Source organism: Natrix helvetica (assembly GCF_964273705.1).
Source record: "Natrix helvetica genome assembly, chromosome: 5".
In the NCBI taxonomy this organism is placed as follows: domain Eukaryota; kingdom Metazoa; phylum Chordata; class Lepidosauria; order Squamata; family Natricidae; genus Natrix; species Natrix helvetica.
Genome location: NC_138551.1, coordinates 91,083,754 through 91,099,934, shown reverse-complemented (window position 1 = coordinate 91,099,934; position 16,181 = coordinate 91,083,754). Strand labels below are relative to the sequence as shown.

Here is a 16,181-nt window from a genome sequence, read left to right as displayed (position 1 = left end):
TGTATAAGCATATATATTTTAAAGGAGGTGATTAAAGGAAGGCAGTTTCTCTTAATTTTCAGCTAAAGTTTAGTTCCCTCCATGTTGGACTGTGCTCCTAGTCCTAATTACAGAGAATAAATCTGAAAACTGAAGATTGCCTTGGTTTGTGAAACATTTTGATTGGAACTCCACTGTTTTGATAAATTAATTGCTTTAACCAATTAATAGTTTTATTAATTGACTTAAAAATGGACATTGTTGTTGGATAGCAATTCTTACACACATTGTACAGGTATTTGCACAAATTGAAAATGACAAACTCTTTAAAAAAGTTAAAAGAGGAGGCATGCCTCCTCGTGGTGACAACTTTTACTTGAAAATTATTGCATTTGCATGGCACAGAACAGTGTGCTTTTGAGTCAGTGCTGACTCCTGGTGTCGGTCTGGAGAAGTCCCTGCAGTTTTCTTGTCAAGATTGCAGAAGTGCTTTGCCATTGTCTGCTTCTTAACGATGAAAGAGAGTGATGTCCAGAGTGGAAACGGTTTAGTGCCGCCCCCCCACCTCTTAAACCAACAACAAACCTCAGATGTCACAGCAGCAATCTGAGTACTGAAGGATACTTATTTATTTGATTTATTTGTACCCCATTCTTATTATTTTTACAAATAACTCTAGGCCCAAAGACCGGATCCAGCCCTTGGGGTGCTTAAAACTGGCCTGCGGTGCCTCTGGAAGCCAAAATGGAGTTCAGGGCGCCCATGTGAGGCCCCCTGCATCTCATTTTTTGCCTGGATGTCCTCCTGTAGCATTCTGCTGGCCAAAACAGGGCGTCTCTCCCCCTCCCCCCTGGCTCACGGAAAAGTACAATGCTGATCCGGCCCTTGAAGAAATACAGTTTGACATCCCATCTCTAGGCAGTGGAACTTGAACTCTCGGTCTCCTGCTTTCTAGCCTGGTGCCTTAACCACTAGACAAAACTGTCTCTTACTTGTAGTAAAAGAAGGATTTCTAACGCAACAGGGAAAATGTAGGACATTTCTTTATGTTGGAGTGGATCTTGGAAGTCCTGTAGTTTGGCCTCGTCCAATTTAGGCATCCTTCCAGATGGCGTGGACTTTTTCATAATTTTCCAGCCAAGTTGGAGAAAGCTGAACCATAACCCTGCTTGTACTGTTAAAAAAAAAAGTAATTACAACATCTTAGGTAATATTTTCACGGCTGGAGAGCTACACCTAAGGAGTAAGAAAGGTGTCCTTGACGGAGATATGCACGATCTGCTGCCTAGGAAAAAGGTTGAAGCGGGTGGTATTCAGCAGGTTCTGACCAGTTCTGGAGAACCGGTAGTAGAAATTTTGAGTAGTTCAGAGACCGGTAAATATCACCTCTGACTGGCCCCGCCCCCATCTATTCTCTTTCCCGTCCCAGCTGATCGGAAGGAAATGGGAGTTTTGCAGTAACCTTCCCCTGCCACGCCCACCAACCATGCCCACAGAACCGCTAGTTAAAATTTTTGAATCCGACCACTGAGTTGAAGCATTGCTAAGTCACAATAAGATAGAATTTGGAAGTGGCTCAGGCAGACGCTTCCCTAATTCATTGCAATATAAAAAGGGGGAATCTAAACAGACTTGCAAGATTTTGTTATTCTAGCCAATCTCTATAAAAGACTTCCTGTGGAGTTGCTTTCACGATATACAGTAGTTTACCTAGTGGAGCTGATATCATTAGGTAAGAGGTATTCTAGTCTCCTGTTAGAGAAATTTCTTCAAATGTATAGATGAAATTTAGTTCCTTGAAATTACTATCCTTTCATTTTAGCCTTCCATTTGTAAGTGCACTAGTATGCTCTCTCAGAGCACTGTGTGTCCTTGGTGACTGCCCTTAATTCTTAAAGTTTTTGAGGATCTTCAAAAACAGAGAATCTGTCATTTTGAGAAGCAACATCAGGCCTTTCTCTTTGTGCTAACGTGTGATGCCTCAGGTTTAATGCTTTGTTATTTAAAAAAATCTAATCTGTATTTATTTTGTTATGTTATGCTCCTTTGGCAGGGATTAGATGTGTCTGTTTCAGAGAGTATTTGCTTCAGAAATATCTTAGAGTCAATTCAAATTGGATCTCACAGTAACTGTTGCTGTCTTTGATCATCTATTAATCAATTATTTTTTCTGTTTTGTGCAGGTATGGAGCAAAAGGAAGTGCTGTAAGAATAGAGGTAGTGGTGTATACAGGCAGAGAAGGAAAAAGTTCCCAGGGGTGTCCAATTGCCAAGTGGGTGAGTTTTTATTTTTTAGTAATGTAAGACACATCTGTGTTTACTTCAACTATATTTTCCTATAATATTGATGATGCTTCATGTCCATAAAAATATTTTCCATGTTATTCAGACATTTATCTTACTAATATACCCCACTCTAAACTAAAAAGCACTTGTATATAAACAGGAAGATACGTATTAAAAAGAATACAGTCCTCACTTACCAACTGCATCATTCAATGACTGTTCAAACTTACAACCGTGCTGAAAAAATAACTTTGTAAGCAATACCTGCATTTATGACCTTAGCAGTGTCTTTCAGACTTGTGATTGCCATGCGGTCAATATGTGTTGTCTTATGTTGACCTGCTCTTTGTCCTTGTTTCCCCCCTTGCAGACCAGAGAAATTAGAGGAAGGATTACAAGAGAGTAAGCAGACATACAATGGTGTATACACTATACATTAAAAGCAATGTGCCAGTAGCTGCAAGTGCATCATGCACACAGCCCAGTGTATTTCTCATTGTGTGCCTTCTTACTTTCTTTTAATCCCTTTCTCTCCAAACTTACTCTGTGTGAGAGAGGGAACAAGTTAAGCACAGAAGAGATTGCCATAGAAATTGCTTATTTTTTACTCCTCCCATCCACACTTTTGAGACTGGAGATTTTGGAGATGAAGGGATTACAAAAGAGTAAGCAGGCACACAGTGGGGCTGTTTGCATAGCATATTTGTGGCCGCCAATGCCACTACAATATTTTGATGTGTATTCCTCACTGTGTTCCTACTTAAACTTTTTATAATCAATCCCTTCCTCTGCAACAAATCTAAATACAAACTAAATTTTTCTTAGTTTTCCCAAGTGAGCATTCCGAAGGGTGTGGGAATAGGTTAGGAGGCAAAAAAAAAACCAAAACTGAAGGTGTGAAACTGATCAGTTTTGTCAATTTTGAACTAGAAATCACAGTCTGGATCACATGATTTTCCACTTTGTGATCCCTTCATTTAGTGATGGAATTACCAGTTCCAGTTGTGATTGCTACTGTAAATGAGGACTAACTTACATAGTCAGTAATGAAAGGAATTGAATAGGCAACAAAATGAAAACCAGGAAGAGAATTCAAGGATGTGTTGATGAAACACCAAGAGACAGAAATCCATTGCAACGTAACAAAATCCCAAATGCTCTCAGAAAGAGAACAACATGGCGTCGGTGTGAGGAGAGGGATTAGAATGAACTCCGCAACCTTTCAATGAGCAAGAGTTATTTGTCAAACTAGTAGTAGGGCTATCAATGATAAGAGCCGATGAGGACTGCCTGCTTCCAGCCCCGAATGAAAACGTGCAAGGAAATGGACACAGCTTTTGCTGTTCTAAATTGGCTGCATAGGGATCTCATTTGAAAGAAGCTTATTGCTTGATTTCTTGATCGTAACCTTAACTTTCTTTCCAATCAATGCCATTGATCTTAGCAAATAAATGTTTAACAATTTTCATCTAGACTGCAAGGAGTCTGGCACATTATTTTGAAAACCTCCCTATCCAGGGAGGTTTTCATGTCAAGGGAGCTTAATAGCTCTTTTAAATAGAGACTCCTAGAGAAAGAAGTTGGGGCAGGCCAGTGGTGGGATTCAAATTTTTTACTACCGGTTCTGTGGGCGTGGCTTGGTGGATATGGCAGGGGAAGGAAACTGTAAAAATCTCCATTCCCTCCCCACTCCAGGGGAAGGTCACTGCAAAATCCCCATTTCCTCCCAATCAGCTGGGACTCGGGAGGCAGAGAATAGATAGGGGCGGGACCGGTCAGAGGTGGTATTTACCGGTTCTCTAAACTACTCAAAATTTCCGCTACCGGTTCTTCAGAACTGGTCAGAACCTGCTGAATACCACCTCTTGTGCAGGCCACATGAAGCTCTTTCTGTGGTTTGATGCAGCTAGTCCTTACAATCACTCATTCAGTAACTGTTCAAACTTGTAATGGTGATGAATGAGGGGAAACTTACAAGGGGTCCTTGGAGTTTCAGCCATCGCAGCATCCTCTCACATTGCAGAAACTGGCAGGAAGTCATGTCAGGTGAGGTCTTCGTTTAGTGACCTGCATGGGGTCACATAACAGTGGCAACCAAGACTGCCAGAACTGGTGTCATGAAGCTACATAGTCATACAATATTTTGACTTCATGACTGTCTCCCTTGACAATAGTAATTTCCAGTCCCAATTTTCATTATAACCCAATTACCTATATTGGAACTGCCTGTATTATTGATTGCAAATTATTGGTTCAGATTGTAGCTGAATTTTGACAGTAAACCACATTTCTTAATTTCCATGGCAACTGCTTATTCTCCCCAATGCTTAGCTCTAAACATCTACACAGAGGATTTGGTGAAATCAACCCTGACAAATTAAAAGTACTTTGGATGTTATGATAAGTCTTAGTATACAATTATTTCTGAAATATTTTGGAGCTGACCTGCTTGACTTGTAGATTGTATCTTCAAATCTTGACATTGCTGAACCTCCAAAATGCGCTTTGTGTCTTTATGTAGTTTAAAATCTGGTTCAGACAGTTTATTTGTAACAATAATGTAATTGGGCAATGATGGCAAACACATGTATTATGAATCAGCTATTACGTTGTGGTTTTCATGCTTTTCATTTTGACCTTTAAAAGCATTTAACTGACTATTGAGTGCAGTAGAATATTTATTTTATTCATATATAGTTAGTCCTCATTTAACAACCAAGTTGGGACTGGCAACGTGGCCATTAAATGAAGTGATCACTAAGTGGAACCATGCTGTGCTTTTACGTCAGAGTATACTGTACTCTTTCCTTTGCTCCATAGCTCTGTGAAGGGCAAAAAGTTACTTTTTTGCCACTGTTGTAACTGCAAATGGTCACTGTATAAGACACTTGCTAAATGAAGACTACCGTGTTTCCCCGAAAATATGACAGGGTCTTATTTTCTTTTGACCCCCCCCCAATTTTGCTTGGGCCTTATTATTTGGGGGGGCTTATTGGTTTGGGGTTGCTGGGTGGCTGCTCTCTTGCAAGCGGGAGCCCGAAGAGCCGGGCACAACCCCAGGGGCAAACAGCTGTGTTGCGCTGTCACAGCAGCACAACAAAGCCGTCATGAGATGACCACGCTCATGAGCAGGCACCCGGCAATGCCCTTTTCCAGCCAGGCAGAGCACCACTCACCGGCCCAGTAATATCCCAAAGGTGCTAAGCCGCGTGGCTCTCTGCCCGGCTGGAAAGAGAGGTTGCGTGAGCACTTGTTCTGCCTCCAGCTCGCCTGCCTCCCTGCCTCACCATGCCCAACTCTCCCAGCAGGGCTGGGCTAGGGCGCCGCCACAGCCCCGCTGCCATTGCCGCCGCCACCACGGCCCCACTGCCGCCGCTGCCATGCTCCGAGCATAACCGGCTTCCAAACTCCGGAGATCCACTGCCGCGTCTTCTGGCAGCAGCTGCTCTGGGACTACACTCTATAGTTGTGGGCTGGCTGCGGGAAGACTCAAGAGTCTTCCAACAGCCAGCCTACAACCATAGAGCGTAGTCCCAGAGCGGTCACTGCCGGAAGACTCGGCAGCATATCTCCGGAGTTTGGAAGTTCAATGGCAGACTGGCATCTAGTGAAGCAAAGCTGGAGCCAAAAGGATGGCAGTCCTGTCATTGTGCTGGAGATTTAATACTGGAAAAAGTAGCAGTGTCCTATTTATCCTTGAAATAAACAATGCTCATTGTTCTCAGTAAAAGCAATTGTTTAAGAAAAGTTTAGTTTAAATATCTTTGACTTTTTAAAAAGTATATATTCAATAAAACACAGGTACAGCTTCTGTATTATTTTTAGAGTTACCTATGAGTTTCTTAGAAGGGACGTGGTGGCTCAGTGACTAAGCTTGTCACTCTGATACGCTGAGCTTGTCAATTAGAAAGGTCGGCAGTTCAGCAGTTCAAATCCCTAGCATGCGTAATAAAGTGAGCTCTCGTTACTTGTCCCAGCTTCTGACAACCTAGCGGTTTGAAAGTATGTAAAAATCCAAGTAGAAAAATAGGAACCACCTTCGGTATGAAGGTAACAGTGTTCCGTGCACCTTCTGTGTTTACTCATGCCGGCCACATGACCACAGAGACGTCTTCGGACAGCGCTGGCTCTTTGGCTTAGAAACGGAGATGAGCACCGCCCCCTAGAGTTGGGAACGACTAGCACGTATGTGCAAGGGAAACTTTTACTTTTTTTTATGAGTTTCTTATTGCCAGCTCTGCAGAGTATGATTTAGTGTGTGTTAATGTTGGCTTGTTCCATGAGTTGTACAATTTCCATTGGGTCTGCCTAGATAACTGGTGCTTGCTGTACCAGCGTAGAACTGTTTACTCTTAAAATTAAGAGGTCTGCCACAGATATGTAGAGACTTTTCTTGGTTGGGTTTGGGATAATTGGACTTAGCTTTAGCCCTTATCCAACAGAATCTTGAATGAAACAGAGATGTGGTAGAAAAGAACTTAATCCTCAGACAGGAAGGCAGCCAGTTTTTATTATACTGAGAGGTTGGCCCATCAGGTACTCTTCCTCCTCCTCCTCTCTCAGACTAAGAGCTCCATGCTTAGTCTTGAACGAATACCAACATGTGGGTTTCATTGCTTCTGAAATCATAGTCATCTGTGATAGAGTAGCATAAGGATTTTATTACGTTTATTTGTGGAACAGAACATATCCTGAGAAACTTCATTCTGTTTAGTGTTCCCAATAAGTTCATTACCATGTATGGGGAATTTTATACAACATTGATTTCTATCCCAGGCTGGGGTAATGGTTGATGGAGAAATTCTGATTAGTACAGCTATTAAAGAAATGAAAGGAGGGGATGTTAATTCATCCTGAGTTTCCTGTATGAGCCTGGCTATGACTTTTATGCCCCAAAGTGATTAATTAATTAAACATTCATTCGTTCATTCAATTTGTATAGTGGTCCAACCTACGTTTGTGACTCTCAGCACCTCACAACAATTTTAATTAATTAAAACAATAGCAATAAAACAACAAAATATGAATAAAATCAATTACAACTGTATTAAAACCACTATTAAAATAGAAAAAACCCAACTTGAACAGCAGCCATACATCCTAGTCAGTATAATCAGTGAAAAAACTCTCCACCATCACTGGACTCAACACCCACCCCCCTCCCATCATGATGGCACAACCATATCTTCAGGCACTTCTTGGAGGCCAAAAGGTTAGGGACCAGGCTAAGTTGTGGAGATGGTGTACTAATGTTCCAAATGGCAGGTGCCACAGCAGAAAAGGCAGTCTTTCTAGGGTCCTGTTAAGATGACATTACTTAGTAGATGGAACCCTTAGCCATGTCTGATAGGATGGGTAGAATAACCTTGGAGAAAGTGTTCCTTCAATATCCAGTCACATCTCAGTACTTTATAGTACTGAGATGCACCTGCAAGCCAATACAGTTCAAAGATTAGAGGTGTATTGTGTGCTATTCAACGAGTGCAAATAACTACACCCGCACTCCCACTGTATAGCAATAGCACTTAGACTTATATACCACTCCATATTGTTTTGCAGCCCTCTCTATAAGCGGTTTACAGAGTCAGCCTATTGCCCCCAACAATCTGGGTCCTCATTTTACCCACCTTGGAAAGATGGAAGGCTGAGTCAACCTTGAGCCAGTCAGGATCAAGCTCTTGATTGTGGGCACAGTTAGCTTGCAGTACTGCATTGTAATCATGCTACATGTTACACCATTATCTTTTGCATCAGCTGCAGCTTCCGGATGCTCTTCAAGGGCAGCCCTGTGTAGAGCTTATTATAGTAATCCTTTTAATGGATAACCTGGGCACGAGTAATTGAGAACATAGTGTCCCAATCCAGGAAAGGATGCAATTGATGCACAAGAAGAAGCTGTGCAATGGCCTCCCTGCCCACAACCAGGAGTTGTTCTTTGTGAGTCCAGGAAGACCTCATTTTATGCCACCCCATCCAGAACAATGGTAAATCCCTGGAACCAGATGCCAAGAAGCCATTCAGTCTTGCGAGGGTTGAGCTGAAACTTGTGATTCCACCTTCAAAGCTCCACAGTCTCCAGACTGAGACAGGATATTGACAGCATGGCTTACTTCACTAGATGGAAAGCTAGAAGACTGCTATTACCATGCAATGGATTATCTCATCGGCAGCTTCAAGTAAATGTTACATGAGGAGTGGAGAAAATGCTAAATCCTGAGGAACCCCGTTAAAACGGGGCCCAAGAGATAATTCTAAGAATAAATGGTGATGAGTAATTTGTAACATATAGTTTGTGTTGGGGAGTCTGGAAAAAGATTGATTGAAAGCAGGTACTTGGATTGTCAGTAGTTAACGCTGTTACTCTGAAAATAAAGATATTAATTATGCCGGTAAAGTAGAAAGTTAAACTGCAGAATTCTGTATTTGACATTGTAAAATCCCATTTTCCTTTTCTTGTGAAAGTGAACTTGAGATATATCGCACAACGCTGTTATGTATCAGAGTAGAGTTACATAGTATAATTTGATATAATTTATTAACCTTTAATAAAGGTTACATACCTTTATTTAATAAACCTTTAAAAATGCAAGGGTCTCTTGCTTATGTAATTCCAACCTTAAGTATTTTCCTTTCTGCAATCTAGAGCTGGCCTTAAAGATGTAATTTGGTTGTAAGAATTAAAATGCACTGAATTGCAACAAGATACAGTTCAGGATGCAGTGGCTCAGTGGCTAAGACGCTGAGCTCGTCGATCAGAAAGGTCAGCGGTTCGAATCCCTAGTGCCGTGTAATGGAGTGAGCTCCTGTTACTTGTCCCAGCTTCTGCTAACCTAGCAGTTTGAAAGCATGTAAAAATGGAATTAGAAAAATAGGAACCACCTTTGGTGGGGAAAGTAACAACGTTCCATGCATCTTTGGCATTTAGTCATGCCGGCCACATGACCATGGAGACATCTTCAGACAGCACTGGCTCTTCAGCTTTGAAACGGAGATGAGCACACACACACACACACACAGAGTCGGGAACGACTAGCACATATATGGGAGGGGAACCTTTACCTTTACAGTTAAGGCAGTGTTTCTTAATCTTGGCAAATTCAAGATTTCAGTTCAGAATTCCCTAGCCAGCAATTACTTGAAAATTTAGAATAGAAGATTGAGAGTTCCATGTTTTGGGGATTTCAAGACAAGGATGTCCACTATGTATGTGTTCCTGGCATGGAAATAAAGAGCTAGGTGTTGAAATCCGTAGGGTTGTTGAGCAATGACAAAAGTGCAATTTTTAAATCTACTGAGGGGCATTATTTGGGGCTGCTTCATTTGGATTATATGATTCATTTGAAACCTGAAGGGGGAAAAGAGACATCATTCCAAAAAACCTTCATCTGAAATTGAAGGATGAGGCTTAATATATTAGGAATGATTATAGATACCAGATTATTCCTCCAAAAGGTGGATATTTGAGATCCCCAGGAAACCAGCCTGAGGCCAGACACATGTTTTAGCTTGTAAAGCAAGGAAGTCACTCATTTGAAGACAACTCTGTGGAAGCAAGGAATTTGAGACCAGATTCCTTTTAATGCCTAAATGCTAACCAATTTTCTTTCTGAGAAACAAGTGCTTCTCAGTCTGAAGGAAAAGTGAGAGGATTTGGATCTTGGTATTGCTGTATAAAGTGTTTAGAAACTGTTTGAGTTTATCATAGCTTGATTTTTCATTATCAGGAGTTTTTCTAGAATAAGGTTATCCTATCAGAGTTGTGTCCTTCAATGTCTGACTGTAAGACTTCAACTGGATGATGCTAACCACTATCTCTCTCTGCAAATCCCCTTTCTTTCAACATTATGATTAAGTGCATTCACCAGAGGAAATAATGGGTTTCTGGGTGCACTTCTAAAAAAACAATCAGAAAGGTATGGCAGAACGGCAGACCCTCCTTTAAGCTGCCAGAGCAGGGAGATCACAGTATAGATTTAGATTGTGCCATGCTCTACGTTTGGGGTTTGACATGATCCCCTCCTTAAAAGAGGGGGATTTATTTTTACACAGCGTATATATCCTCCGTAGTGCTTTGAGTTACAGTGACCAGCAGGAGGAGGCATCTCTACATTCACATACATCTCAATATAACAAGCAAAAGGAATGAGAAAGAAATGGATCTGACACATTTAAGACTTATTGCTTGGCAATTTCTGATCATTATCTGAGCTGTTGTAATTACCTACCATGTTTTCCCCAAAATAAGATGTCATATTATTTTTTGCTCCAAAAAGATGCATTAGGGCTTATTTTCTGGTTAGGTCTTATTTTGGGGAAATACGGTACTAATTGTGTTCGTCTGGCTGATGATCTTAACTGGGACTTATTTTGGTGGGGGGGCTTATTTTACAAGCATCCTGAAAAATCATGCTAGGGCTTATTTTCCGGTTGGGCCTTATTTTTGGGGAAACAGGGTAGTGTGATAATGAAAGGTCGGCAAAAAAACTACCAAGCTCAGACCACCAAGCTCAAGGACCCCTCATTTCAACCCTGAGCTATCAATTTCTGGTCATTTGAATTGAATGGGATAATCCAGAGAGTGTTTACCATTGTTTTCTGGAGGAAGGTTAGGCTAATAGGCCATGACACCTACGCACAGAACAATACAAATTTGCACAGTGCAGACGAGAATTCTTTTCACATTATTTGTATCAGCATCTGGTGTGGAATGCAGTGGTGGCTGAGCCAAAAATACAGTAAAATTATATTTGTTATTGTATTTTTCTTTGTTAATTGAAAAAAAGCAGGCTAGATGTAATTTCCAGCAGTGTTTCAGCATCTAAATATATCATTCCAATTATATACTTCAGTTGGAACAAGTTTATAGCAGATGGTGTTTGGTTTGCATCATTGATTTATTTTTGATGCTTTGCAGAGCAGGCTTTCTTTTCCAGTTTCATTTCTGGTTCCTTCCATATTGCATTGTGTTGTAAATTTCTGCAATATTAGGTCACGTTGGCCTTGTATCTGGGCTGACAATTGTGGTCCTCTAAAGTCTTCATTCTGCTGTTTTGCTCTAATTTAAACAAATTTAAAGAGAAATTCATTTTTCATTTAATTCCTGAGTGTAATTACTACTATAGCGCGAGTCATTTCTGCATTTTTAAGTATATTAATCCAAAAACATGCATCCTAGTTAGTTTGGCTAATTTTGAAGGGACAATCTACCTCAAGTAATCTTTATTCACAGAGAACTTGTTCCTTATTCCAGAGATCCTGCCAAGGGTTGAGACAGTTGCTTCACCAATCTAAGAGAAATATTTCAAGTAAGTAGAATCCAAGCAATTAAGTTGCTCTAGGAAATATGGTTGCCCATGACACTAACTTTCAAAAAACAATTTAGAGATTAGATTACATTCTTTTTGCATAATTGGAAAATATTATTTCCATATAATTTTATCTACATATTAACAAAGGAATTGGATATGTACATCTTACATAATTATACAACATTATAAAAATATTCTGGAATAATCTCTCTTATTCAAATGCCATCATTGAATCAGCGCAAAGGTATTTGAACTTGGGAAGGTTTTTTTTTTAATACAATCTTCTCCCTGCTCATTTCAAATGGAAGAAATTTAAGGTAGAGGAATGATGCAAATGCCATTATCCTCAAGATAAATTTGGGCCAAAGGGTGATCTATACCTGTGATGGCGAACCTATGGCACGCGTGCCAGAGGTGGCATGCAGAGCCCTTTCTGCTGGCATGCGCGGCGTCAGATCTCCATGGTGTTTCTTTCGTGAGCTTCTGTTTCCCAAACAATGAAACAGAAGCTCATGAAAGAAAAATATCTTACCTCTTGCTGCGCTGCCAGTGTTGGGATGCCCCGCTTCCTGTTGGGCAGCTGATCTTCAGGTCTCTGCTGCACAGGCAGTTTGGGCATGCACGCGGACAAATTTTGGGCACCCAGTGTCTAAAAGGTTCGCCATCACTGTCCTATACTGTATATCAGAGCACAGGAGCAGGAATGTGATAACCCAAAGAAGGTCCAGTGAGGTACACATAAATAGCACATTGTCCCTTCATTCGTGGACTCTGTCAGTTCACGCTTCAGATGTACCTGTGGGATCCCATGATCCAGGGGTGGGATCCTACGGGTTTAACAACCGGTTTACCCAGCGCGTGACTAGCATGCATGATATGCGCAGTTTACAGAAAACTCACCTTCCGCATTGCTGCTGGCAAGGAAAACAGCTGAGACATAGCAATCCACTCTGCCACGCCCATCAGCTGGGCTTTGGAAAAGGAAATATACATGAGCATAGTGCAGGGGCAGGCCTACTTCAAAGTTGGAGCAAACAAGTTCGCTCCCAGCTGATAGTCGGAGCTACTGGTTTTCCTGAACCGGTTCAAACCAGTAGAATCCCATCCCTGCCATAATCCCTTAGAAAGAAAGTAGGTCTGTTGTCCGCGAAACATTTTATAGGCCAGCAAATACTTCAGTAAGCCTTTTCTCATGAATTTCTGATGAATACAAATATGTAATTTCTTTTTTCTCCTTGTCTCTACTCACCCTCAGGCAGATTGTAGTAAAGTCTATGCCACGCACCTATCTGAATCAGCCCGTGACTTTCATCTCTGATGCTATTCACAGTGGTAAAAGGGGTTGCGTGTTAACTATACAATATGTTGAATGAGTAGGATTATGCAATATTAATCTAGCTGAACAGAACAGAGAGTAACAAGTACATCATAATACTGGAAGATATAAATATGTGGTAGAGGTTAGCTTAGTCTTTTATTTCCGTTTGTATACTTAAAACATTTTTATAACAAGGATAGGATGTATTCAAACATCTGTCAGGGTTCCAAATAGCATCCAAAAGTAAATCAGAGTCCAAGGCAAAGTATTGCTCAAAGTTCTAATTTATTAAGAGAGCCATGTTGGCATATCTGGGAAAGCCCGAATCTGAAAGATTCCCGGTTTTCGCCACCCAGTTGAAAGTTCAAGATCTTGCCCCCACACCCACAAGTCCTTCACATGGTCCAATTTTCCACTGCCATGCTACCAGTTCCACCCATCCAGTTCTGGTCAGGTGCTGAGGTGCAAAGACAAAGGATGACCTTGGCTTTCTAGAAAGAATTTTGTTATGGCTACAATGCATCTCACTCCTACAATCCCTCCTCCCATTTCCCCACAATAGAAAATGCATAGCAGAATAATAGAAAGTGTGGTAGGCCAAAGACCCAAAAGAAAAGATGGCTGCAGACCTGACAACAACATGGTTATCTAAACGAATGGTTGTATTCCATTTATGCCTTATAGCTCCTTGTGCGATTTGGGAGTGAATGTCTAGGCCGGAAAGTGAAGAAAAGCAGATCAGAATTGGTTGTTGATTACAAGGGAGACTTTCTGTGAATTTCATGGGGGCTCTTAACTACTATGAAAGAAAAGCTGAACTGAGAATGGTTTTTTTCTTAAGTAACCTGACCCAGAGTTTGACTATCTGATGCCCTCTAGTCATTTTGGACTTTAATTTCCATCAGCTACAGTGGCAAGAGTTTGTGAGAATTACAGTTTAGAAAAAAATCCCACAGTACAACAGTCTACCGTAACCTAATCTGTATTTCTACTTTCCAATGATAATATTAAGTAATTAGCCTTCCTCCCCAAAGAGTGAGTTAGGAATAAACATCCTAGTGCTGCCCTGCCTGCACAATTTCTTTATACAAGAAGTTTGCATAATATAACGATGATAAGGCAGCAATTGCTTTTTGTTGCAAAAGGAATATTTTGTATTCAGCTTTGGGATAGAAGTGTGCCATTGAGCACTGCACTTTTAGATCTAAGGCGTGATTAGTGGTGCTGTATAGAGATACATTGAGATATATATTTATTTCATATGTCTTCCTTGTAAAGTTATTTCCTCTGCATAATTGTTATCTGAAGTAGATATAAGTCTTTTGAATCTCACATATTGGAAAATTAACAGGTACTACATTACTGGGAAAACTGTACTGATTTCTTAGAAATGTAGAGATAAGGAGAGCAGGCCAGAATGGATTCCCCAATTTGCATAATTTCTTTCTTTATTAGGGTATTACGAAAACGGATGGTTCATAAAAGTTCATTCGTAATGTTGAGAAAAATGATTGTTTACAATTTGCTATCATTTACTAATACAAGTAGTCCTCGACTTACAACAGTTCATTTTGTGAACTGTTCAAAGTTACGACAACACTGAAAAAAGTGACATGACCATTTTTAACAGTTACAACCTTTGCAGAATCTCCATGATTATGTGATCAAAATTTAGATGCTAACCATTTGGCTCATATTTATGACTTGCAGTGTCCAAGGATCATGTGATCACCTTTTGCGACCTTCTGACCAGCAAACTCAATGGGGAAGCCAGATTCACTTAACAGCCTGGTTACTAACTTAGTGACTGCAATATAGTAGTTCTTAACAACTATGTTGAGAAAGGATTCCTGTAATTCATTCTACACATCTATTTTAAAATAATAGTAATGCACAGGCATGGAAAATGTAGTTCGACACTTCTGAAATAATAATATGGGGAAATCCTCGACTTGAAAAACAGCAGTTGAGTCTAAAATTTCTGTTGCTAAGACAGTTAAGTGAGTTTTGCCCCATTTATGTCCTTTCCTACCACAATTGTTAAGTGAATCACTGCAGTTGTTAAGTTAGTCACACGGTTGTTAAGTGAATCTGCTTCCCCATTAACTTTGCTTGTCAGAAAGTGGCAAAAGGTGATCACATGACCCCAGGATACTGTAACCTTCATAAATATGAGCCAGTTGCCAAGTGTGTGAATTTTGATCACATGACCATGGAGATGCTACAATGGTCGTAAGTGTGGAAAAAACAGTGACTTTTTTCAGTGCTGTTCTAACTTTGAATGAGCTGTTGTAAGTCCAGGACTGTGTACATCATGTAATTTTAAATTTTGTTTCTTTTCAATGATAGATTTGGTTGTTGTTTTTTTAAATGAAGCATGGGTGAAATAATAAGAATTATAACCTGTCTTTATCCACAAGGGATGGCAAAAAAAGTGGGAAACTGTGCTTCCTTTTAAAGGTTAAGGGAAATGTATGATATTTTAAGAGGGGAAAATTGTATTAGGAGAGCTATTGAATCCCACGGTGCCTCTCTTCCCTGTTATTGAGAAGTTCTACCTTGCCAAAGAGATACAAACTGAGAAAAGCTGCCCAATTCTGCACATGCTTGCTAAACACTGTCAATGTGGGGAAAAAATTGTCTGAAGAAATTGCCGTTACTTTAGGCAAGTCTCACTTTGATTCGCTGCACTCCTGATGATGCCAGCCTTTTTCATTGTGATCCAGCAGCACTGAATACTCTCTGACCTTTGTCTTAAATGTGATTTATCCTTCCAGGCCTGTCTGGTTTAATTGCAAATCTTTTGTTACTGACTTGGTTTAATGGATAGCATTTTGTAAACAGTTGAACGATAAGAAGATTTTCTGAAAGATAAATGAAATGTGGTGTAGTTGAAGTAGCCTTTCTCCAGGTTCACATTTTTTTGAAAATGTCTGTTTCTAAGTTTAACGTTTATTGTCTAATAAGCAAGTAGATACAGCTGTCAGGGTTCCAAATAGCATCCAAACGTAAATCAGAATCCAAGGCAAAGTATTGCTCAAAGTTCCACTTTATTAAGAAAGCCATGTTAGCACATCTGGGAAAACGCAAATCTGAAAGCTTCCCGGTTTTCCCCACCCAGTTGAAAGTTCAAGATCTTGCCCCCACACTCACAAGTCCTTCACATGGTCCAATCTTCCACTGCCATGCTGGCAGTTCCACCCATCCAGTTCCGGTCAGGTGTAGAGGTGCAAAGGCAAAGGATGACCTTGGCTTTCTAGAAAGAATTTTGTTATGGCTACATAGCATCT

The 16,181-nt window shown here is 40.5% G+C and overlaps 1 protein-coding gene across 5 annotated transcripts in view; it reads left to right on the top strand.

Moving 5' to 3' along the window:
* TET1 (tet methylcytosine dioxygenase 1) overlaps positions 1-16,181 on the top strand; it is a 131,460-nt gene that overhangs the window by 88,456 nt on the left and 26,823 nt on the right. For all 5 annotated transcript variants that reach the window (XM_081953962.1, XM_081953964.1, XM_081953961.1 and 2 more), the window contains one exon: positions 2,163-2,256. In XM_081953962.1, coding sequence (XP_081810088.1) covers positions 2,163-2,256 — 94 coding nt within the window. The remainder of the gene's footprint in view (positions 1-2,162; positions 2,257-16,181) is intronic.